General features: G+C 44.2%; 1 protein-coding gene across 5 annotated transcripts in view; it reads left to right on the forward strand.

Moving 5' to 3' along the window:
* The window catches only part of LOC120893704 (zinc finger CCCH domain-containing protein 18), a 37,276-nt gene that overhangs the window by 424 nt on the left and 11,279 nt on the right, over positions 1–25,573 (forward strand). For 3 of the 5 annotated variants that reach the window (XM_040295747.1, XM_040295749.1, XM_040295748.1), the window contains exons 2-4: positions 11,578–11,865; positions 21,603–21,647; positions 21,880–22,034. In XM_040295747.1, the coding sequence (XP_040151681.1) occupies positions 21,611–21,647; positions 21,880–22,034 (192 nt within the window). In that variant the 5' untranslated portion in view covers positions 11,578–11,865; positions 21,603–21,610. Of the gene's footprint in view, positions 1–11,255; positions 11,275–11,555; positions 11,866–21,602; positions 21,648–21,879; positions 22,035–25,573 lie in introns of those variants that run through there. The other 2 variants (XM_040295750.1, XM_040295751.1) reach the window with 2 other exon arrangements.

Raw genomic sequence — 25,573 nt, forward strand, 5'->3', positions numbered from 1 at the left:
GTGGAAAGTAAAAACAAAGTAATCCCACACTTTCTGGGAACGCATTAGTGGGCACATACAATCGCCGACCGATCGCACTCTCAAATCGAATCAAATCGATCGAGCCCGTAAAAAACAGTGTATAAAGTGTGTGTGTGTGCAGAGTCATATGTGGTACGGGATATTGTTACGATCGCCGCTCGTGCCGTTTTGATTCCTTCGTTCCAAAATATCGTTGGACCGCTTGTCTCCATCATCGACTCTCTAGCGATCGTCAAACGTTTCTGTTTGTTCGTTGTTTTTTTTGTGGTTGTTGTGTCTCTTCGTTTGGTGGCCCGGATGATGATGGTTGTTCGATCACGCGGCTGCCCCCAGGCCCTCCCCCCTCCGGCGGGTAGCACTTTTCCTTCCGGTTCACGAAATTTCCGGGGTGAATAATCTGGCGCTTCCGATGCAGTCGATCGCCGATCACCGATCGCCGCCACGGAGCGGTTGTACGTGTACAAGTGCTGCTGTGTCAGTGTGTTTGTGTGTGTGTTTGGTGTGACAGAGTGAATAGAAGTGCAGTTTTTTCTCCCCCTACCCCCCCCATGGCAAAGCATAAAGTGAGCACAGTCGAGCCACGAGTGATTGACAGTGAATACATAAAATCCTACGACTGAGATCGAGTAAAGTACAAGCTGGCAGCATTATACACACACAAAAAAGGTAAACGAACGGTTTCACTCGCTAATTATTTAGTCGCTTACATTCATTTGTGGATCCGTTAGATGCGATTTTTTGTTGTTTTTGTAATTGCAATTGCAACTCCTCGAGCCCTGCGAGCAGGTTTTTAGTTCAACGAAACGTCACAAGAAAAATCGCGAAAGCGAGGGGGTGAACGGGGTGTGCGATGGCTTTGCATGGGTTTGAACATTGGGCCCCATTGGGTTGGAAGGAAAAATAAATCTATCACCCGTTTCGTGAGCATCGTGTTGGATTGGGAGGAGAAAATCGTCGAACAGTCGCTTTTACCCACACCAAACGCGAGTCGTTTTGCATCGCTAGAGGACTTAAACGTTCGAGTGGATGGTTAGTTGTGTTGGTCTAAGATGTACTTTTTGTTTTGTTTTTCAAATCGATTTTTCTTGTTTTTTTATTAAAGGGAGCCGACTTAAGATGGTTGATGGTGAAAATGTCTGTCTTTAGTTTGGATTGTTGTTGCGAAATAAACAAGTTATTAGTTTAATGGTTTCATGTTCATGAAAATGTGTTCTTTTTAGGTTATAATAATTATGGTATCGCGACACGGATATTCGCTTGTTTTTGGAACGATCAGTAAGACTTGAAGATCATCTTTTCTTGGTGCCGTGACTAGGATATTCATACTTTATAAGAGTATCAGTCTCTGATTCTTAACTTAGAGTTAAACTAGTGATGACAATGATATTTAATTGATTTTCGAACGATCGGTAAGATCTGACTAGACCTTATTGGTGCCGTGACTACGATACTCATATATTCTTCAAGTATCGTAAAGCCTTTGACTTATAACTCGCTTTAATCATTGTTGGTGCCATGACCAGGATATTCATAATTTCTTACTGTATTTTAAAGCCTTTGACGCGTAACTCGCTGAAACAATGTTGGTACCGTGACCAGGATATTTAAATTTTGCTCATGTTTTAATGCACTTGGTTGGGTAGAATTGTTCTTATAAACAAGTAGCAACCGAAATCACACATCCTATGTGTGTTTGGGCAGATCGGGCAAAACAACGCTAGCAACTTCGTTTGTTATGCCACTCTTTGTTTAGCGTTGTCATTCGCGCATACGTTTGCCAACTGGGACGATCGTACCATTCACACATCATCTTGTCTCTACATCTACAATCTGTCTAGCATTACCATAACCATTCTTGTCCATTGCAACGTTTTTTACAGTCTTCTCTCCCCCTTGATCAACCAAACATCAACAAACAATTCCTCCTGTCAAAGAAACTGCCAATTGTTGACCCCCCGGGCAAACATTAGCATCGCAAATGAAGCTAAAATGCGAAACAGCGCCGTATCGCAATTGCGATTGAAACAATCGAAACCTCGCCGAATCCATTACGATCGCATCTTCCGACCGGCCTGGTGCCTTTACCTTCGAAGCATAACGCATGTGTGTGTGTGTGCTGGTGCCCTTTTTTGTGCCTTGTTGGCTTTTGTTTACCGCGTTTCGCTTGGAACCAGTTTTGAACAAACGTCTGATGATCGCCGCGATCCGTTCTGAACTTTAGCAGAAAACCCTCGCTCAGTCGCTCGCCCGTAAGTGTGTGTGTGTGTGTCGACGGTCGCAGGGTTCTGAAGCAGAGCTGCTCTGCTATCAATCTGTGCATTCTGATTCATCTGCCTCCAGCCGGGCGGAGCCGAGGGCTAGACGAGAACACACGCATACGGGGCAATATTTGAAATTCTAATGAATCTGCTGGCTCCATCCAGCGCACAACTGCCGGACCAGAGTGAGCTGGAGATGAAATCAAACCATTTGTTACGTTCGTGCATGTGCGTGTGTGTGTCTTCACAATGGCTCCATTAGATCGCGAGATCGCGTTATGGTGCAGATCGCCGCTTCCCAGACCCCCGGGGGCACAGAACTTGCTCGTGCGCTGCTGGCCATAAAAAAAAGAACCGAAGAACATTTTAAAACATTATGCAAACGGATCATCATTTCGCCTTCACCGGTGTTCGACCAAAAAAAGGGGGGTTCAAGGGAGACCGGACCGGATGGATTAGAACGATTAGGCCGAGCGCTGCTGCTATGGTCGCTGAAATGTTAATCTGGGTTGGTGATTTATCACGCTTAAAATTTTCACCCGATTAACGCCGCCGATGTTGACGATGATGCTCGGAGTTGAAAAACAAAATGTTATATTGGGTGAAAAAAGCCTATCTCCAAACCAGGGCCGTCCTTGATGGCGGTGGTACGGTTGCTTGACATTTTGGCGAGCCTGTTGGTTGTGGTTTTAGCCTTTCACCTTTTTGCCGCACGGTTAGGAAATGTGGCCGCGAGGATGACGTTTTTCCTACCGACCGGGAGGGACATGCGATGGCTGGTGAATGTCACCGGGTGCCGGGGATCAAGGAGACGCACTAATTGCATCATTAGCGGTCAGCTCAGTGTCGTCCTGATTGTTGTGATCTCATTAGTGCAGTCGTTGTGTTTGGTTTTTATGGTTTGGAGTGCTGCAGGATGGACCGGTGCGATCAGGAGGAAAGCAATCCTTTTGATTTATGAGCGTTATTTAGTATTATTTTTTTTATTATTTTTCGATTTATTACAGCATTTCGTGACACGATGTTTATGCTTAAAGTGTAGAGACGGCTAAAAATATATTGTTTAGAGACATATAACTTTGAAGTTGACAATCTATGCGATAGAAACACTCAAACACAGCCCATGTGATTTAGATTAAGCGTTTCCCATCCAAAACCAACAGCTTGTGACAAACGATTCGACACATGTTCCGTAATTTCAACTGCATCTTGCTCGCCATTAGTAAGCTTTATCAAAGCATTCCACTGCTTTCCATCTCACTGGCGCTCTGCTCATGCGTGCTAATACTAATCTTGCCTATCTCTCGCACTAACAGAAACGCCAACCACTTGGTAGCTTGGCTGAAAGTGGCTTTGGCACAAATCTGACCCGAATCCGTCACTCAGTGCGCAAGGAGATCGAGTAAAAGCAAAACAAATGGCAAGAAAAAAAAGCACACACAGATACACTTTCGCAGTAACAAGCAGTGATTAATCTTGGGCCCAGCAGGCCAATGGGGGCGATGTGTAACCGTGCGATCATAAAACCGCATAAACACACCTTGGAGAGCATAAACATGCACCACGATGGACTGGTCGCGTAAAAGCGATCTCGTGGGTACAAACGGACGCGAATGCCGCCACCTTGCCGGGCAGCTTAATTGCAAACTAATCTCGCTGCACCTAATCTCGCTGGGCAGGATTTAACGCACACTGCACACTGCACACACATTGCCAGCGGTGGAATGGAACGCGCGATGCACTTTCCAACCGATCAGCGGCGGTGCAGGTGTAAAATGTAAATAAAATAAGATCACCGCGCGCGTGCTGCATGCGCTTGCTACTGGTGCGTTCGTGTATGTGTGCGTCCCAGCGTTACCGGGGGAGATGTTACTTTTTAATGCAGTGCGCAGCTACACAAACACCTGTCGAAAACGGAGCCCCGGACAAAACCCGTTTGCCGATGGGAGCCTTGGCCTGGCCGCTCTTGCCCATTAAATTCACTTTCCACGCGATCGCGATCGCTGTTGTCAGAAATTTGGTTGCAATAGCCACACTTTTTCACCCTACCAGTGTGTGTGTGTGTGTTTATTTGCTTGCGTTTGCGTGTGTGTTAGTTTTTTTCTTCTCTGTAGCTACTTTCATCACTCACTGAACGTGTGATGCTTAAACGATCCTTTCCTTCACACCACACCGGTGGAGTTTGTCTATCGATATATGCTGCACATTGAGCTTCACACTCTTCTCAGCCTCAAATAGTTTTGCCATCACACACAAACGCACACACACACCATGGGTAAAGACCGGAAATACAAGTTACGCGGAACGAAACGGACCTTCTCCTTCCTTTTCCTTCTCATTAATCCCGCTAACGAAAGTGAGGTACGATCGTCAAATCTTCATCTGCCGGGGAGAGGTGCAGACGTATCATCCTCCCATCAAAAGATAGCCATGTCCCTTGGGATGAAGCGGGTCCGATGAAGCGGGAGGACATGGCGAGGACATAAGCGGGAATATTAATAACAATTTGTTACAAGTTATTGATTAGTTACGCGCAGTTGCAGTCGTCGCCGGCATGGGAATGGGCAGAGGGACCAATGTGGAAAGGGAAAATGCATCAATCTTGACGAGGTATGTGGAGTGGATGTACCTTGTCTTCGCATGGCGTAGCGTGGTGATGGCGACGAACGTACGACTCGGCACCCTTGCTAATGCACACTGTTTATGAATGACGTTTGACCGATGTTGGCGATAAAATGTATGCATGATTAGATTGTGTGCCATGTTTTACTGTGTTTCCTGATCGTGTTGTTTGTTGTCAAAGCAAGCTTTATCTTTCTTTTAATCTCTTTTACTTCTGATTTCTTTATTTATGTTTTACACTATGAATAGGCTAACGTTTTTAATTTTAAACTTGCCAAGAGTCACTGTGTTTTTTTTTATATTTATTAATTTGAAAGTGTGATCTTCATCGAATAAATGATTTAAATTTAGAATGACACCATCCAGAGTGTTAGGTTACTTTAAGCTTGCTTTATTCTACTTTTTGAAATAAATGTATAAATTTATCTTTTGTAATATTTTTATTATTTTTGCTTAACATATTAAATAAATAATTTATACTAATTACCTTTTCTCATATTCTTCTATTTGCAGGTTTGTATAACCCATACACATGCAACTGTAAAAAACCTGAACCGGAACATCTAAAGATCTCCATTCTTGTATGTATCTCTGGCGCGTGCATAAGCGACGAACCCCGCTTAATAGTGCAGTGTAGCAAAAGGTGCTGACGATGCAGTTACCGGCTGACCCGAACCAATAGTTCGCCAGTCACAGCCAAGAGATAGGCGACAGGACGCGGGGGGAAAAATCAATGCAACCAATTGCCTCCCCCTTCATGTCCCTTCTGCTAGGTTCAGCGCCTTAAGCACTAAGGCACAGCGAAACGAGAGCAAAAGTCGCTGCGAACGAAACGGTGTCCCCTGGCTGCTATAGAATCGGTTATATCATACCAGCCAGGCTTCGCGTAATCCCTTTAACTCGTCCAGACACGTCACAGAAGCGAAAGAAAAGAAGAGAAAAAAAACAGACCGAACAGGGCAGCACACTTCGGGTCGCCCCACTTAAACCATCGGACGGTCCAATTTCCAAGACGCAAGATCGAACCGGTGCGGTGTATTGTCCGCACTACACCTTTCTCTATCGTTTCTGCCTCCTCCACCGAAGGGGGGGAGGCCGAGGGCTTTGTTGTTCTCTTTCTCTCTGCCTATCGGTGGTCCAGCGACGCCACGGTCGCCAAAAAATGCTTTCCTTCGTATGCTGCGAGCAGCGTACATAATACTTCCCCTTGGCGTTGAAGGCGGCGCAGGCCCGGGTGTCTGTTACAAGTCTGGCACGAATCAACCGGGGAGGACTTTCGAGGAGAAAGACGGCAATGCGAAATCCCGCTCCCCGCTGTTGCTAAAGGGGCACCGCGCTCGGTAGACAAGCGGGGTCAGCGTGAGCGCAATGAAAATGCAAAGTAACAACCGCATAATAAGCGCGACTGCGCACACTCCCCTACACACACGCCGAGTGCAGTTGACGATGCTTTAAGCAGACAGACTACTGCCGGGAGACATCGGGTTTCGCTCCAAGCGCGCGAAACAACAACAATCACCCGAAAAGCGCATTCGAACGGGAACGAAAAGGACAAGACGGCGTGGATAGCAAGGCGGTACGGCAGTGCGAGAGACCTTGCGGTCTTGCGGCAATGATCGGGAGTTCGATCATCGAAAAAATAGTAGCGACCGTTGGTGCGCCGCACCGGTGCAGGCGGACTTTATATTATGCAATAATACGGTTTATTAAAAGCGATCATAAATCGAGTACGCTGATAGTGTGTGAGTGTGCGATCGCAAGGAGACGTTGGGAAAGCAGGAGAAGAAATGAAGCAAAAGCCACGCTGTTGCTAGGTAATTTCTGTGCCGAACGTTGCAAAACACCAGCAGGACTCGCGTTGGATTGATAGGGACAGCATAGGCTTGAAAAAATCGGGGAAGTAAAAATTGTGCAATTGTGAGTATCGCAGCTTAGCATCGTAATTACTTGCTTGGGGGGCAGGCGGTACAATATTCTGCTAGAGTGTTTGGTTGGACTTGCTAAACCAGCTTTCAGAATGATGCCGCACGAACGGTTGCGAATGGTAAGCAGACATTTGTGGGCCATATTTTGGATCTACGTGCGGTTTATAGTGCTTGCGGTTATCATTTTCTACCTGGTGCAGTGGTACATACGCGAGTATGATGGTGGGGAGACGGAGGAAACAGGGGAACAAAGTGCAACGAAACCGGCCAGTGGGAAGGATGAGCTTTAGAGGCGAGGGCAGGATTATGTTTATTTCAGGATACATTAATTAGTATCCTTTATGTTTATTGAATATTTGCGAATGTTATAAAATAACAAACTAACAAAAATCAACAATCAAACAAAAATTAGATCTATACGAGCTCATGTGCATTATTAAGTAGAACAATTTTGGCCACCAGATGGTGCTATTTTACAACGAAAGCGTTGTTTGTAGTAATCATAAAACGAACAAGCAATGAGACACAAACGAAACTTTTAGATGATAATAATTCAACGCTTTAAATATTGCTTTAATCTGCCGTTTTGAATGTTTTGCAAATAATTGCAAATTTACAACTAAATATGCTGACTTTTTTCGGTTTAAACCCCCAGAGGTCGTTAGTTCGTTTCTCTTAGGAAACGTTCACCTTATTAAGCAAGCCTGTTTGCTGATTTTAGGAACACATCTGGCGGTCTGGTTAGGACATTTAATAGTGAACTATCACATCTGTCCAATTAAAATTTTAAATTGACAATATTAATATTATACATAGACATACTCGATTAGACTAAACCCGATTGATAGTAAGAAATTAGTGTAATAGAGGTCATTCGTATTTACAAATTATGTTTCATAACTATACCATCAACCAGGGAATAGTAAACCTCCGACTGTTTGGTGTCGCCTTGGCGCTCCCCTATTTTCTTATTCAACAATGAGCTAACGCTACTTTTCCATTTTGTAACGCCGATGCCGATTTCCTCATCCACCCAGCTGGCTCTCTTTTGTTGCCGTTTTCCCCTGGCGAGCAATGTGGCAAGAACTTTTACGAGTGTTGACAAACGTCAGTCCATTTCGGTACGGTCCACCTTCCCCCAAGCCATTGACGCGAAGTTGCCGCTCACAAAAGATGGCAATCAATAATAAGCTTCCCCCTCTCCCCGCTAGTATTGTTGGTTGCTGCTTGGCTAGTGTTGGGTAGAGCTGTTTGGGAGAAATAATGTTCACAGTTGCTTTGAAATTTATCGCTCCTGCTTTCGCTCTTGATCTAGCACGATCAATAGTTTCTGGACCGATCATAGCGCAAATAGTCAAATTGCATTAGAGCTACCAACGTCCACAAGCTGACTTCTACGAACGAAGGCTTCGAGCTGATTTGTTGAACTGGGAAATGCAGAAAAAATCTTCCACAATGCAGAAGCAAAAAAAGTCGCTCAGTGGGGAGAAATATCTTACAGTTTCTCCTGCACGTAAAATTAAGCTAAGCTCGCGAAGCCTTCGATCGCGTGAAACATCCATCCCTAGCGAATGATCGTCTCAACAATAAGTGCCTTCTTGTGTTTAGTTCGCGAAGCCCTAGAAAGTGGCATTTGGCTTCTCGAAACTGCATTCCAGTGGTAAAATTTATGTTTTGTTTTTGCTTCTCTCCCCGTCGTTGATGTCGAACCTCCCTCCAACAGAGCGCAATATGCTGCATGAGCACCGTAAAGCCATCGTGAACAGATGATCGATGAAGAGAGAAACAGGGAGGCAAAAAAACAACCGTTTTCTTTAAACATTTTTCAATCATCTAACGAAGGCAGACACACACACACACAAAATGGGTCCGGATTTTCCGGCCCACCCTCAGGGTGCGCGGAATTTTCGGAGTGAATTGTGTTTGTGCAAGCAAGTGAAACATTCATCAGCGCCGCTGCAATCAAACGCAGCACAAACCCTTTGCTTTTCGTGATTCGTTAGCAGACGCAGAGGCAGAGGTAACGCAACGGCGGGCCAGACAACCGGCCGGCCGTGAATTTGAGAAAGTTTGGTTGAAAAATCAATCTGAACCACCCACTGGCACTGGCAAACCACGTTGTGCGCCGGCAGCCGCGAGTCAAATCTGTTAAGCATAAACGAACCGAACGCAAAAATGCATCCTTTTTTTCTCTACGAAATGCAGGCAGCGTGGAGTCGCATAATAACTTTCAATCAAGGAAAATCTTCTTCGGTAAACATTTTGGAATTGCAAAGCGAGAGAGAAAGAGCACATCAGAGAGACCCTTTTTGATGTATGCATTAGATAACCATCCGTTCCGTTTGGATACAAATGATCGATCAATGATCAATACATCTTCCGGAAATGTTTTCTCCAAACTACGGGGGGTTTTTTTGGGGAGGTTTCAATAGGATTTTTGTCAGCGCTTTTGGGCACAAGTGACCACGCTTCCATCTACCGGCTTCTTGATTGTTCGACGAGTACAAACTGTGCGCGTCTTGATTTCACATCTGTGCGTGATGGAATGGTTTTCGGCGATGGGGAGGGTTTTGTTTTGGTGCAATCATCCACAACTGTTTGCAAGGTTGTAATGCAATTGCTGCTGCTGCACAACGGCTTGCTGAGAAGGCACAGTGAAGGCGATACGCGAAGAAAGCGTCGATCGATACGTTGCTAAATAATGACGGCTTTGCGTTGCATTGTTGGGCTAGTTTTTGCTGCTGCTGCTGCTGCTTACTGTTGCTTAAATACGTTTTTGTGTAAAAGTATCTCAAGGGGATGGGTTTTTTTTCTTTATAAACTCCTCCACGTGATGGCATTTATTTAATGCGCCGCTCGCCAGATTTTTACCCCCTTTACGGTTAATGGGCAATTTTCTATGTATAATTTTCATTACTTGCAGAGAGTTTAGTTCGAGCTGATTGGAAATTTAACATGAATAGTTATTGCTACTCGTCCATAATTATATATAATCAATTATTATGTATTGTGCGCGGTTGTGTGCTGTATTGGAAGTGAGGTTCAATTTCACTTTTACTTATACAGCATATTCGTTGTGCAGCAGCTTAACAGGGAGCCTTTCACGAGACGTATACTGAAGGTTTTGATGGGGAAAATCTTTCCACTTGATTGACGATACTATGTCATGTAACTGTGCCGGAAATACTAATAGAATCAATTAGCAGTCCTTTCTTTGCTGAGCTCCATATACTATCATGAATCAAGCCTTAAGTATGAAGGCAGAGGAAGTTCAAATTAGTATTGTTTTTGGTCTGACAAAATGCCTCCATAAACCTTCGTGTTTATTACCATGTTCTTCCTTGTTATTATTGAAGGCCTGGAAAAACTGTGTTTATGTTGGACTTTCAGTTTTTGCAAGTTATTTTACAATCATATTGAATTTAGAACTGTCCAACTGCTGCTGTTTCCTTGTGCTATTCACGATCGTGTGCCTTTTCTGAAGAATTGAGACGAATATCATAAACTCATAGTTTATAGTTAAAAGATTTAAAAGTGACGATCATAGGAAGCGCCATCTAGAGGGAAAACTGAGAAAGCAGAATCGACACTAATCGCATCCTACTTGTAAAACTAAAATTTGTATAAAATATTTGAAATGTTTACATAAATAAAAACAAAATACCACACATTCAAAAAACAATGGATAACCTCATTGCGAAGATCGGCTTCCTGAGTGAAACAAATGGTGAGGTGAGCAAATCATACTCCAAAATGGTAACAACACATGCGCCATCATTAAATATGAATCGCATTCCCTCATTCGATTGATTGTAATTCGCCCCATCGCTTCAACCTTGCCAATTTGTGAAGAAATTTCTTACGCAATTTTCGCACACTGGAAATCTTTCGCACCACGGCACGTGGTGCGCTCTTTCTGTCATCGCCTCTCGGTATGATCCGCGCTACGATCGACCAGCGCTGCTCGACTTAACATGCTTACCGAGCAACCGCCGAGCAAATGCATCGAGATCGGTGTCCCCTCGGTTGGTGTCCCCCATTGGTGCTGGTATTTCGATCACGTCAACGAACGGTTTTTCTTTATGTCACTCGCATCGGAACCCGCCGGGTGAGTGATAATCACGCTTGGTGGGGAGGAAATGAGCAATGAAAAAAGAGAAAGAAGCAAAAAAAACAAAACGTGCAATGCGTCACCACACACACACACACACGCACGACTTGCTGCATGCATTTTAACGATTTCCTAATTTTGTTACCATCTTTGTTTTCTTCTTTTCAGACTGCAGCCTGTCCGGAAGCTAGTCATCGTCAGCTAGCGTTTCCCCTTCCACGTCGTTCACGTCTGGTTCACGTACGAGTGCGGTTTATGAAACGTTTGTTTGGCACCCCCGTCCCATTTGTGTGCAGCTCGAGTGATATCTTTAGTCGATGGATGATATGATAAGATGGTGAAAATGGCTGCTTTTCGCTTCGATAATGCACACACAGCCACACACACGCACATACGAGACGGAGGAAAAGCAATCGAAACGGAACAGCAAAGAAGCATTTAAATGAACCTGTAGTCATAATCGAGTTTGCAAGTTTGAATCGCGAGTTACGAATGTTGAATCATGCGTGTGTGTGTTTTCTTTGTGATCGTTTACTTTCCATAGGCGACGATCGGCAGTCGATCCGGTTGTGCATCTGTATGTGTGTGTGTGTGTTTTTATGTTTCTTATGATTTTAGTTTTTCCATTTCCTTTTTCTAGTATCGTTTTTCCGTATTTGAATTGTTTAATTAGCAAACAGTGGGCAGTGAAGTGTTTGGTGTGATAGTTAACGCTCCTGTAAATGATCTACAGTGGTGATCGCTTGTAGTGCTTGAAATAGAAACAAAAAAGTGCCTTAGACCTTTTGGTGCGATTCGGTGATAAAATAGTGATTGCAGAAGGGTAGCCTCAGGCAGGTTACAAGTGTTTTTCTAGGAATAATTACTCCTGCTGGTACAGGAGTGTCGAGCGCAACTTTTTTTGGGGCAGCAAGATAGAGTACTAAAGGTAAGTAGAAAACGATATTCATGTTACATTTACTCGAAGCACCATGTTGGAAGTAGTGTAAGCATGTTAAAAGAAGGTTTTTAGTGAGGTACATTAACTATTACACAAATGTCAAAGGTCAAAGAATATATTTTTCATTTTTGCTTCTATGTCGTTTCTGAAAATTTATGTTTTTTAAAGCCACCAATAAAACGATTAGCTAAAGAGCACGAAAATGTTTTCAAAAGTTCACATAACTGCTCAACGTGATTAAAAAACGGACGTTCTAGCACTTTTCCGGTATATCTTTCAATGAAAATACCGGTCCAAAACCCTCTTTATGCAAGATTTGTTTGGTTCAATAGAGCTCAGAATGCTTGTACTTGACGATTGAAAAGCAGCTAGAATATGTACAACAAAGCTTAAATATCTTTGATAGGATTTTACAAATGATTCCAAGCTTTTGATGTGGCAGCGCCAATGAATAGCATTAATCGTTTCTAAAGGTCGATTTAGAGTTTTTGTAAAAGTGAAAGTTTGTTTTTTTTTTGCAATATTTAATTAAATTTTTATTAGAACATGGCTTATCGTACAACAAAAAAAAAGATATTCAATTCATCCTATTTGTTCAGCGGGGAATCACAAAGTAATACATTAAATTCATTATTTCAATATGTTTTATAGTTTTAATAGATGGGTTATTGAATTTCCTTTCTTTTGGTGTACGATAAGCTATATTTTAATTAATATTTAATTAAATATAGCAAAAAAACCCCAATAATTCACTTTTATTTCACTCGAGCTGTAACGCGGGCTTGAAAATGGCAATGACTAAGAAAGTCTGACGCTGTAGTCTGTATTGTAGCGGCTCTAATAAAGAAAGTTCTATATCGCATTACTTGGCACTAAAATATCTAAATTTCGAAAAAAGGATATCTATAGTAAAACATGAAAATAATCTGAGCCAAATGTCCTTAAGTAATACGTTACTTAGATTTAATAAAAAATGTTTTGAACATATTCGACTGTTATAATGTTATAATGACTGTTGTAACGCAAGTGTGGAATAAAATGAACTGCTTAAGAACCGATTTTTGCAAATCTGATAAAAAATAGTTTACTACGGTCCCGCGCTGTAAATGAGCTTATTTACCATTTGCATGCAAATTTATCCATGTAACAAGGGGCGGACAGCCCACTGCACAAATCATTGCCATCGGGTGCCTTGCACGCCGCAAAATGGGTGTTTTTCCCCGTCCGCTCGAGGCCGGCCGTGTGAAATGTTGCCCATACCTCCACGGCCCTGATGGGCCGGAAATCCCACCGGAGCTAAAAAGGAAGCAATACATTTATCAAACCTTCCGTGCCCGTGGTTTCCGTCCGTTCGTCCGGGGTTGCTGTCGCATTCGATGGAAGACGGTTAAACGTGATGCTTTCGATGTCAAGGTTTCCTGCAAAGGTATTCCTTGAGCATTAAGCTTTGCCCATCAGTTGGAAATCCATCGGGGAAGTACAGTGACGCAGTGTAGGGAAAAGGAATGAGATATAATTATAATAATAAAAGGTTAATTCTAAATGCAATTTCAAACACTTTGAATACAATGGTAATGTAAAATAATACCTATCGATTAAATAAGCCAAAATTGCCAAAACATTTGCATGCCTACAAAGCCCACACACGGAACGTTACAACACTCTGCAACATCGCAACATCGCGTCAGCCGCGCTATCGAAACGAGAGTGAAGCACGATGAAATAATAGCCGAATCTAAGCTCGGTCGAAATCGAAAGTGTGTAAAAAGGTGTGGAAAACGGCAGCAGAAGATTAAGACGAAACGCACACAACACACACACACACACGCTGTCTGTGAAGTTGGGGAAGAGAGTAGCAGAGCATAGTTTGGTCATCACCTTTCAGGCTGTGAGCTTGTGTGTTGAGCTCGATTGAAATGCAAAGAAAACTTAACGGCACACGAAATAAATCGCGAGATAAAACATTAACAAAAACAGCATGTAAACATGTTCGCGTTTGCCATCGCAAGCATGAGAAGCATGGGGCAAATAGATGCAGGGTAAACTCGGGAGGAAACACCAAAGCGCACGATCTCGGTTCCGGTTGAGCTAGTTGAGTATAATGTTTTGCCGGCAGATGGAGCGGCATAGTGTTTATTAATGGAAGGTGTTTTGCTTCCTTTTCCTGCACTCGGGATGTGTGTAAGTGTGTGTGTGTCTGTGTGAAATTGAAGCAATAGTAACGAAACTAACCCAACAAAACCACTAACGATCCTTTTTAAATTGTGATTTCGCTTTCGTTTGCTTCACCACACAACCGTGTGTTGCTTTAGTTTTGAAGGTCATTCTATTGGTGGGGTTTTTTATTGAGATCTAGAAACTACCGACACGCGCTGACGGTACATGTTTGGGCGCGTGTTGAAGATTGAAGATTGATTTTTGTTTTACAAACCAAACTACCCCCATGAACATGACATGCAAATTACCGATTGGGGCACAGTTCGCGCTGCTTTACTATTTTCACAGCCGTAGGTGCACAGCCGTAGTTTCACCATCGAGCGATTGCTGGTGAAACACCTAATAATGAAAAAAGCTCTCCAAGCTGCCCTAAAGCTTACCCCATTCTTCAATCCGGTAGTGACTTCGATTTAGAGTGTTTTGACTTTAGCTGGAAGTCGAACGAATTTCGATACATTCTATAAATCACAGCACGGTTCCTTCCTTCTACTTCTTCGATCCAGCGCCAGTGACACTTAGAAGTGGGGTGCGCCATTCACTTTTGCCGCCTGGCGTCGGTTTGCCACACCCGTTAGCAACCGAAAGCGCGTGTTATAAATTACCTTCTCTTTCATCAACGCTCTGGCCCAACCGAGGCTCGTTGGCTGGCAGAGACGTGGTTCCGTTTTGCTGACGACGCTCTGCTGACGTACGTAAACCACACTCTGCTGTGGGACGCTGAACAATCTAATTCTTAGTGACACGGTCAGGGCATTAGTGAGTGTTTGTCAAGGGTTTTGATTTTGCATACCGGTGCAAAGATAATTGGAATAGGACTGTATGGAAATGAACAAACAGAACATGCACAAATAGTTTATTATGGCCCTCGAGGGGGGAGCTTGCGGGCTTATAAGCTTAATGATGGTTTTTAACAGCACAGTTGTTGCTAATACAGGCAGTCCTTCATTACCGGTTACACAATCAGATGGTGTTAAGGCATTGTCAATAGTGAAAGTGAAGATTAAATTGTTGGGGAAGGGCAAGGGGGAAGCAAAAGGAATGATTTATTAGTTTGTAGATGGTCGTTTCGCTAAGTACATCAATCTTGTTAATATCAGTCGCCATTACACTTCGAAGTGAGCTTTCCTGGCGTAGCTTAAGTTCTGTCATACACCAGCTGGGTTAACATTTGTCAATATGCACTGAAGATGTTGAAAATGTTCATTAAGTTCATTTTTGTTGATAGTTGCAGCTGTTGTTTGAAGAATAAACTTCATTTGTAAAGTACAAGAGACCCTGGAGATATTACGCCCTCTTGTTACGACGAATCGCATATACGACTATTTTCATTTTGTTAGTTAAAAGTTGTCATTTAGAAGAAATTGATGGATTCTCTTCTAATTACTGAATAAAACCGTTTCATACGCATTTATGAAGATTTCCCAACTACTCAAAATAGAATATTAACGTTTTATGAACCGCTTTATTTAATAAATTAATATTTTATAAAAATGTAAAAAAATCCTGTATTATAACACCACTTTCATTCATACAAATAGTATCCACTTTTTTCCTTACATTGTGAATTGAGGCATTACTTAACTGAATTTTCTATCAACTCTTCACAATTGTGTAATAAAAACTGCTTGCTGAGATTTAGATTTAGATCAGATTCGAACTCATCACCTGTTGTGCATTAGATCATTCACCTAACCACTGCTCTATTAAATAACACAATACACTTGTTATTGCTAGTCAATTGAACAACTCAGGATAACATTTTAATGACCAATCTTTCGATCAGTCAGATCAGATATCATTTGATAAAAAGATCACCATGCTCACAGCAGCCTAATTAATTAACAACCTTCAAACCATTCAAAGCCATTCAAACACTGAAATCAAAACCGCTATGTTTCACCATCACATTTCAAAATCACCTCCAAAGCGGTAGTCCAAGAAAAAAAGCGTCACAAACAACAACATTAATTGCACCGCCACGCGAAACCAACCTCCCAGACACGCAGCGCGCGACCTATTGTCTTATCATGTGGCCTACTAAAAGATCGTCAGCATTATTTGGTAATCGCGAAAGAAAAACGAGTTCCCAGCATCAGGTTTGGTGGCTTGGCTTCGATGGCTGTCGTTGGGCAGACTTCCATAGCCTCCAGAAAGAGATAAAAACACGCTCGCACGCCACACATTTGCGGCAGGCGGAAGTGGAAAGTTCAGAGCTAATGTATTCCTAAAAATCAACATTCACCGGCACCGATTTGAAGGTCGTTTTGCGTAATCGGTTTGATACCGGGTTTCAGCTGGGTGGGGTCCGCTTGTATAGGCAAGCAACATAGCAGTATGGTTTTTGGGGTGGCAAATTAAAATCAAAAAAGAAAAACAACTATTCCCCTTTATGGCACTCCCTTTGGGGTGTGATCCTGCTAGAAGTCGCCCTGTCTTTAAGGCGATTTACCTAGCCCTAGCTCGTGTTGTGTTATTGTGCTGTTAGAACTCTAGCTACAGATCACGGTAGATTTCATTGCACTATCCGCTGTAGCTGTGGCCGGTTGGGAAGGGAAAACAGGTTTACTTTCTCACCCGTTCGATCGATTGGATGAGGCGCGGCGATTGACTGGATCACCTCCTGCCCGTTGCATGGCGTTTTCTGCACGACACGCCATCGTGGAAATATGGAGCACCGTGAAGCCTTGGGAGTGCGTGGTCGTGTATCGTGCAGTGGGTCAGGTGATCAGGTCAGCATAAAGAAACGTATGATCGTTGTTATATGTGCTGCTGCGGGCCGCGCAAAAGGGAAGATGTAGAAGAAATGTACAATCTTACAGGGCAACGAGTGGCTGTTGTTGTTTGGCGGGGAAGGCTTGTTTTTACTTCAATGTTTCTTGATTAATCGCCCTCGCCAAGGCACAGTGGGTAGTGCACGAGTGTGTGCAAGTGTAATCTGGAAGGCTAAATCGGTAGTACTCGGTTGGCACGAACGGTCCGTCGTCGGTGGCAGCAAGGTACAACCGGCTGTGTACTTGTCGCTACGATATAAAACTGCACAAGGTTGCACAATCTCTTGTGTGCATGCTCTAGTTTTGTGCCGTTTTTTTGTTGTTGTTTTGTTCAATTTAGCTAGACTCGACTCGGGCCGCTCGTATGCACTTAGTGCCGAGGTAACGGAATTAGGTTCTCCATATAAGGTGTGGTAATGGATAGAAAAGCAGTGCAGCTGCAAAAGGGAATAAGTTTGAAAGGGTGTAAATAAAACAAACGCCACCAACAACACCGAAAGCCTTGACATCCTAATTTAACGCCGCAACGGTACGGTTTGGCGTGCCAAAATGATGATGTCTAAAAATAGCCTTTTAGTGTTGAACAAAACTTCGCGAAAAAAGTCATCCCTCTCACTCCGAAAGCGCTAATCAGATGAAGGAGCGATCCTTCAAAACTACACGCTTGATAATATCAAGAGCCATCCGTTAAGCCGTGTGTTTGTACCATCTTGGCAGCATCTACAACATCATGTAGGATCGTGCGATCGTACCAGCAGACGCGCAGTCGCGTAGGTTACCTTTTCGGTGTCGGGTGAATGTTTACCTACCCCGATCGTACCGTGTCTTGCGCTGCTTCGCTTGATGGATTTGAGTGGTGTTAATTTATTATGTTCACGCTTCCCAATCCATACCACGTGTGGTGCGGCCCAACGGGGATCTGAAACTGAAACTGAAACTAATTTCGGGTTGCGATAAATCATTTTGCTGTCTGCTCTTCCTTTTGCTCTCTAAATGCTTTTTCAAGGGATGTTCATCGCAGAAATGGTGCAAAAACTGTAATAGAAAGGATCTACTACTAAGATGAGATGCATTTACCAATAGTGAGGTTGTAGGATCATACTGATCTTCAATTATTAGAGCAAGATAGAAGGTGAAGGGAAGGCTTACGAAACAGTTTCTTAACCCCGTTTGCCTTTCATTTGTTCTATGGTTGGTTGCTGTAAGCTAGAATGGAGCTGATGTGATGTAAGCGTGATCGTACACACAGTTTGAACGCTTCCCCTTGCAAATGCATATCTATTTTTGGCGATCAAGCTCTGCGGATCGTGATCTTCCTCATCCTACACAAGCTCTGGTACGCTTTATGCAACCGCGTTCTATTGATTGGTGCACAACAACGTTGCCACATTGTCAGTTTTGGTTGCATTGTATTTTGTCGCCGAAAGCAAGAGATTGTTGTTTCATGATTTGCTAATGCTTTAATTGCGGTTCAGAATATGTTTCGTAACTGTTCGGCTGTCGAGCTGTCGATGTTTAATTTTATCACGAAACAAGCTTTAATTTCATTTAACGCTTGCTATTTCATTAAATCTTTCTTAAATCTCTCTCAATAAAGGCAATACAGTTTTTACGCGCTCATTTGACGCCACCACATAATTATCACAGTAACAAAAGGCAACTTTCAGTTCGTCGGTTTGTGCAAACGCACCATAGCGAACGGAACCGTACGAGGCGAGTTTTCTCGCTCCCAAGGTAAACCATTGCCACCATGCATGCCACACACATGTCTGGCTATATTGAAATAGTGCACCGAACTCTTCGATTGCCATCACGTCAACCGTACCACCCTCCAACCTGGTGAGGGAGGCAAGGCAAACTGTACCGCAGCGTAAAACTTCCCAATACGCATGTTGTACAGTCCGCCCGGCTTAGTAACATGAAACATAATTAAGAAAAATAAACACATCCCAGTATAGGCCGAGAGACGGAACGATACGTTGACTTTTCGCTGCAGTTGCTGCGATTTGCTACTAGTTGATCGCAAAAATGGCAAACCACTCTTCACGCCGGTTGACACTATCCAGTTTGCTAGTAGCTGCTAGGAGAGACAGAAAGAAGAAAACAAATAGAAACGGCAATAAGTTTCCAAGTCGACACCCGCTGGTTGTTGCGCTTGGGCAGGAAAAGTGAATGTGAATCCGGTGTGCCGTGAAGGACGTCCAGTGTCCAGCGGTGGCAGGGCAGGGTGCGATAGAAGTGGTAAATCTGGTTCTTGCCAAGCGCATTGAGCGAGCAAAGAGTAGTGTGTGTGTGGCTGGACGTTGTGTTTTTACTAATGAGAACCTTAATAGCGGTTTAGTAGATTCGAATCGGTATGAAACGATGAAAAGGAAAGTGCATCACCAGAGATGTAATTAGAAGTGGTTTTGGAGCGAAATAACATTAAAATAGCGGGCTTTGAATGAAATTTCATATGTTTTTATTCTTTTTAAACGATTTTTAAACGTTCTATAACAAGAAGCGTTCAAAACCAATGATTCCGGAGCGATATTTTAGCAAAATTGAACAAAAGACTTCAATGCGCAACATGCAGCGACGAACTCGATGAAATCCAAGCGACGAACCTCGCTTGGTCTGTTCTGTGTTTACAATCTGTTACACCAGTGACCTTCAGTGCGCAGGGCCATTGCCATCGCACGCCAGAGCAGCGTGACAAAACTAGTGACATTTACATACTGCTAAGATGCAAAGTTATGAACTCCAGCAAGGGCTAGGCTTCCGGTGGGTTCTTTATACCCCCAGCCGAGGGGAGACCACTCCCGAGGCAGAATCAGTACGAGTCTGCTCGGTGGCTCAGTTGTTGCCATGATGATGGCGAGTTTTTCTTTCGTTCCCCTCCCTGTGGAGTGGCTCTTTTATGGCCTGTTGCTCGTGTATGGCAGCCAAGATAAGCACCAATCGAGCGTGAATTGAAAAGAGCACAACAACAACAACAAAAACTTGCTGCCCATGAGCTTAGACGGCAACCAGCGGCTGGCAGTGCGTTAAGATGTTAATAAAAACGCACAAGAAACGATGCCCCCTCGGTATGGGAACCGTACGCGGAATGGCTCTATCGGTTCTATTGTGTCTGTGCGGCACGTTGCCAAAGCCATTCAAGAAGTTGGCACACTGCGGCGGTACGACGGTGCCGCACTACCAGCCGGACAAAAAGCCAACGCTCGTTTGTCGCCGCGTTTGCCGTGCTTCTGTTTGCAGCGCAGCATGAACGCAGCTTCCCGTTCGGGTACCTGTACCAGCTGTCAAGTTAATGACCGGTTAAAAGTTATAGTTGTAGCCACCACAAAGGAACCCTCTCTCTCTCTTTGGCGCTGGCGTACCCGCCAGTTCTGTGGCGCTGGTTTCTCACCAAGGAAGAACAGCCCCAAACGATGGGAGGAAGTGATTGTGTGTAAGTGTATGTTTGTACCGTGGTTGTGCCTGATTATGCCACCGGTGGATGATGGCCGTGTCGTTGGTGTGGCGTTTCCGCGTTACCATGTGTTGTTCAGCTCGCCGTCGTTTCTGTCACGTTGACTTCCGCGTAGGCAGTATGCAGTTGAGTGGCGGGTAGTAGTTTCGTGTACGCTTCCATTATGAGTGTTACAGATTGTAGCAAGCGTGGGTGATAATTTGGGGGAGTTTACAATTGCTGTGCGCAAAGGGATCACACAGTGGTTGACGTTTTTGCTGAGTAATTTAAAACGCAAATCGGGACTCCAAAATGGCTACGTTCAAAAGTTGTTGTATGACAAACCCCTGGGCATTTTATACTTCATAAAGAACAGATTCGTAAAATAACTCTATTTCTCGCCAATTTACTGAAAACTTAAAAAATGTCATGAAATGATGATAATCTCTGAAGTCTACCCTTCAAGCATTACCTAGTTCTTCATCCTTGGTACCTTCATTTACACCTCATCAGTCTGCCAATACATGCCCTCTATCTCGCCATCCGATCGCCATTCATGCACGCCAATCTTCACCGTACCGACCCAGGTTCCAGCAGCTTCGATTTTCGATCAATCTTCCACCTTCCAATGGCAATGAACGGTGGCTTTCACAGACCGATCGGGTCTGTGAGGGTCGGGTAATCACATCGCCATGCTTATCACAAGCTTCATCCATCCTTGCTTGGTGGCATCAATAATTTCCTTTCCCATTAACGCCAATCGAGCCAACGAGCACAGGCGAGTGAAGACGCCAGCCGGTGGCAGTTATAAATGCATTCATCACGCTGGATGTATGTGTGCATGGAGCGTCAGCTTCACGGTTATCTTGTTGGTGCGATCAGCAGCAGCAGCACGCTGATGTACTTCGACCGATCTCCGTTCGATCTCGATTGGTTGGCCGGGATCATGCACATTCATGTGGTCGATGTTGCAGCATCATCGGAGCTCAGTGTTTTGTTGTGCTTAATTTGCCAATAACCATTGTACAATGATGATGGTGGTCCGTCAAGGTCAGCGGCACGGAAAGCAAACCACACCCCCGACCCTGATGGCGAAAAACGATACAATGGGGCTGCTTTGCCGCTGGGCAGAGAGGTTAAGCCGGGCTTATCGCGTTGCTGCCCAACCGGCCAAGACGATGAAGATCGTTTGCTTTTAACATGCTTACACATTTGTCAATCACTGTGAATGCGTTACACGTGTATCTTAATATATGATTCATATGCACTCATTATTATTTTCTTCTTTGGTTTCGCGTTCGCAGGGAAAACTATGAAAAAGATCCGACGATGGCTGTTACTGTTTGCGGGTAAGTTTACGAGTTACTACTAAATATATTCATTAATTCCTTCAATCAAAATGTGGCTCTTAGTGATACCTTTCAAACCACACGGCAGCTGTTTGCACCATGTAATTAAAATCATTCCCGCAAGGATTTATGTTGCTGCTGATGGAGCACTCTGTCCAAACCTTGACGCTTTTTTGACGGTGATGCCATTAACATTCTAATCCTATTTCCGGCTTGTTACCGTTTGTTACAGTCATAATAGCGCTGATGGTCCGAGTGGACGGGTTGAAGGCAACGTCACTAATCTTCGGCCGCGGTCCGGCCACCACGACGACGACCACGACCACCAGCACAACGACCGCCGCCGCCTCATCGACGACGGAAGAATCGGCCGAAGCAGAAGATGAGGTAGGTCAATGCGTAAGCGAGTTAAGTGGGAAAATGAGATCAGCCGTTCGAGCCCTACTGGGGAAGGGGCCTACACAAAGCGGTATCTAATCAATCGTAAAAGGACCGGTCGCGATTGTGACTGGGTAAAGTGCTCCACTTATGTTGCGATTCGACTGATCGGTTTCAGGCGTTTGCGTATTGGCAGTGGAATGGAAATGTTTTATGTAAGTGTAAGCTCGGTAACGCTTACGCCGCTCCATACGCTCGATGCAAAACCCTTTCTTGTGCGGAAAGAAAAGCCAACCCACCAGCCGCCCGCTTCGTGACGTATGAGTTATGCGCTGGGCAGCGCTACCCAGAAGTGCTTTGTCAAGAATTACGCGCCATTTTTGCGCAACATGTTAATCGTCGCGGACAGAAGTGATGCGTGTTTTTTTCAAGTTTGTCTGTTTGTGTGCCCTTTTCCCCTATTCCAGGGGCGTCCAGGGGCATGGGTGTTGTGAAACGAAGGTCCAGCTTGGGCTTGGAAAGGGCTTTGCGGAGGAGGTGTGTAATACGTGGTGCTGTGTAATACGAGCGTTTTGCCTTTCGCTTTCCATTACAGTACGGTGTTGTTGTGCCGTATGCCACCGAACGGTGTTACTGTGTGGGCGGTGAGTGAGCCCTTTTCCCTCGCTGACTGCACATGGCATGGCCCCGTTTTCGATCCATCCCTTGGCTTGCTTGAGTTGGAAATGTGTCACCTCGATTCTCCCCCTCGGGTGACTCGGTTGACATCGAGCATACCCGGTCGAGTCCCGTACAACAACAAAAAAAAAAACGAACAAAAATGGCATTTTAATGGCCGGAGCACGCTATGATGTAAGACTGCGCATAAGAAATATGAAATTGAATGCGACTGAATGCCCTGGAAGCGTATCGAAGCAGTTGACCGATATTTGAAGCATGAGTTTGAAAATTGTGGTAGGTATTAATGATTTTTTTTCAGTAGAATTGATTTTCTACAACTCAACTTCTTATTGAACAAGCGCATTTCGGAACAAGCGACATGATAATGAACCCACCAACGAAGCGGCCAGCTGGTCATCCATTTTTGGTTTTATTTTGCGGGCTTTACAAGCAGTGCATCCTCATCGGGGACAGATTCCAGCGCCAAAACAACTATTACGACCAAAGAAACTACCACAACGACCAATCGCCAAGCTACCATCTCGAAGTAGTCCAGCCGGGTGACACTGATGAAACATCCCAACCAGGCGGCGGATGACGTAATGTCCTTCCAGCTGTGTGAGGCAACCGAATACCGGGGGCCAACAGAAAGTGGGATTTTCGTTTCCTCTCTTGCACTTGCACCGGGAGCTTGGGCAGGAGTGGGCCGGCTGCCGGTGATGAGGCGATTCATTCATAATCGAGTTCACACAGGTCAAACCGGTCGTCGGGGAGTGAAAAGGGCAAACTCACAACTGGAGGTTGTTGTCCGGTGCATTGTTGGTTGTGCGGGATCGAAGAAAAATCGAAATATGCCAAAAAAACAGGCAGATGTATCAAAGGGCAGAGAGAATACAAGAACAGAGCCAACTTTGTGGTTGGAAATGTACACATTTCAATTATATTCCAACATATGGCGCTACCAAAGCATGAGAGGAATCGTGTTGTCATTGTTTTAGTATTGCTTGAAATGCTTTAACAATACTCCAACTCATGCCAATTTGTTGCCAACCTAATGCTCATTCGTACCTAACCCTTGTAGCCTTGTGGCCAATCGATTCCGTATCGTGACTTATCTAATGTCACGGCGGACGTAAGAATCTGGCACAAAAACAAACACACACTCACCCACCGTTAAGTATGCCAATGCCATATATCGGTTTGCATGAATTAGGTCATCGAGTGCAAGTGTCCAAAAGTGAAAACCTACCCCGTTTTTCGCGGAACGTGGATTCGTGCTGCTGCCGACCACAAACACGGGGTCCGGGCCGGGTGGTCTAATTGGGTGTTAATTAACGGTGCAAATGCCACAAATGTCGGCGACGGTCGTACACCGGTCGATTCCGCGTTCGTGTGCCGAAACGGTTGTCCTTCGGAGCGTTGTTCTGTGTCCTCTGCAACCGTTGTGTGGACCAAGTGCTGTTGTAATGGACCATTACAGGTTGTCTGCGCGCACACACACACACGCAGTTTGTGGTTGCAATTGTGAACAAATTATGATGGTGCCACGGTTGCTGTGGTTGGTAGTCCAAACGGTGGTCATGTAATTGGAGTAGAGACAACAACAACAAAAAAACGCCAGCCCGAACGGTCAAGTATTGCAGGAAGTGGAAAATGGAAAATGGAAAATGTGTGTAAAAAATGCTAAGCTCGCTGCTCATGGGAGGTAGTTTGCAGAATAGGAAAATAACTCTGAAGAAGGGAGGTGCAAATGGTACAAAGTGGATTTTTATGTAATATTTGTTGCTACATATCACGAGCAAAAGGAATTCCAGACATGTTTTCAGGAATTCCAGTGGGGCTGCAACATTGTATCGTTCGAAATGTATTGTTTTTAAGATTAATTAATGCTTTGATGGGCTTTCGTCTTAAAAAATTCAGCTATTTATCTGGTAAGCTAGACAGATAGGCGTGTACAATGGGTCAGTAACAAATGCCACAGCTTGACTTACATTGCTACCAGATGGCGCTTTTGATATAGGATAGGGGTTTCTTAGTATCCAAACACTGAACACACGAGAAGAATCTAATTTTCAGCTGATTTCTGCTGAAGAAACTACTAAAATACTTCTAAATGATCACAACATTTAGCTTGGAACACTTGCTATAAACTTGCTCCTTTGGTATAAAATAACTAATTTTATTTAACTTTAATGTCGACTATATCGACTTTGACAACCATGACACTGTGATAGCTAACTTTTTGTATGCGTTTGATACTGCAAATATTAAAAGATGGTAAATGAATTAGGAAAGAAGCGTTGACACGAGAAGAACTCAAACTCCAAAATTCCCCTGATTTAAATTCCCCTAAAACCTCAAGTATTTTCCATTAATTCTGTAGAAAAACACCAAAGGTTAATATTGCATTGCAAAAATCCCCCTTCGATAGCGCCCATGATTGATGTGACTGTGACTTAGTAAACAACATTCTCATCCACCACCGAAGCCGGCACAAGGCCATAAACCTTCCCCATTCGTCACGGAGCGCTTGCAGCCACTCGAAGCAACCGCCTCGAGTCGCGTCTTCCTCCAGCTTTGCAAATTAAATCGCACCACTGCACGCGAAATGCCAAACGCCGCGTGAGATTCGCAACGGCGCGAGCAGCCACTTTCTTGTTCACACTTTGAGCTGCTCTTAAGCTCTTTCGCGTAAGCTTCCCCACTTTACCCAAAACCCTGAGGAGATGGGAAGGAACAGGGAGGGCAAACTAAAAAGCGTCACCAAACCCCATTACCGAATAGGCTCGGTCCTCGGCGGCCCCAGCCGGCAATGCGTCACCTTGCGTAATAAGAATAGCGCGCAAGCGCAAACAAATCAACCGTCGCGCACCGTCGGCAACCAACAG

The sequence above is a fragment of the Anopheles arabiensis genome, chromosome 2 (assembly GCF_016920715.1).
Source record: "Anopheles arabiensis isolate DONGOLA chromosome 2, AaraD3, whole genome shotgun sequence".
In the NCBI taxonomy this organism is placed as follows: Eukaryota; Metazoa; Arthropoda; class Insecta; order Diptera; family Culicidae; genus Anopheles; species Anopheles arabiensis.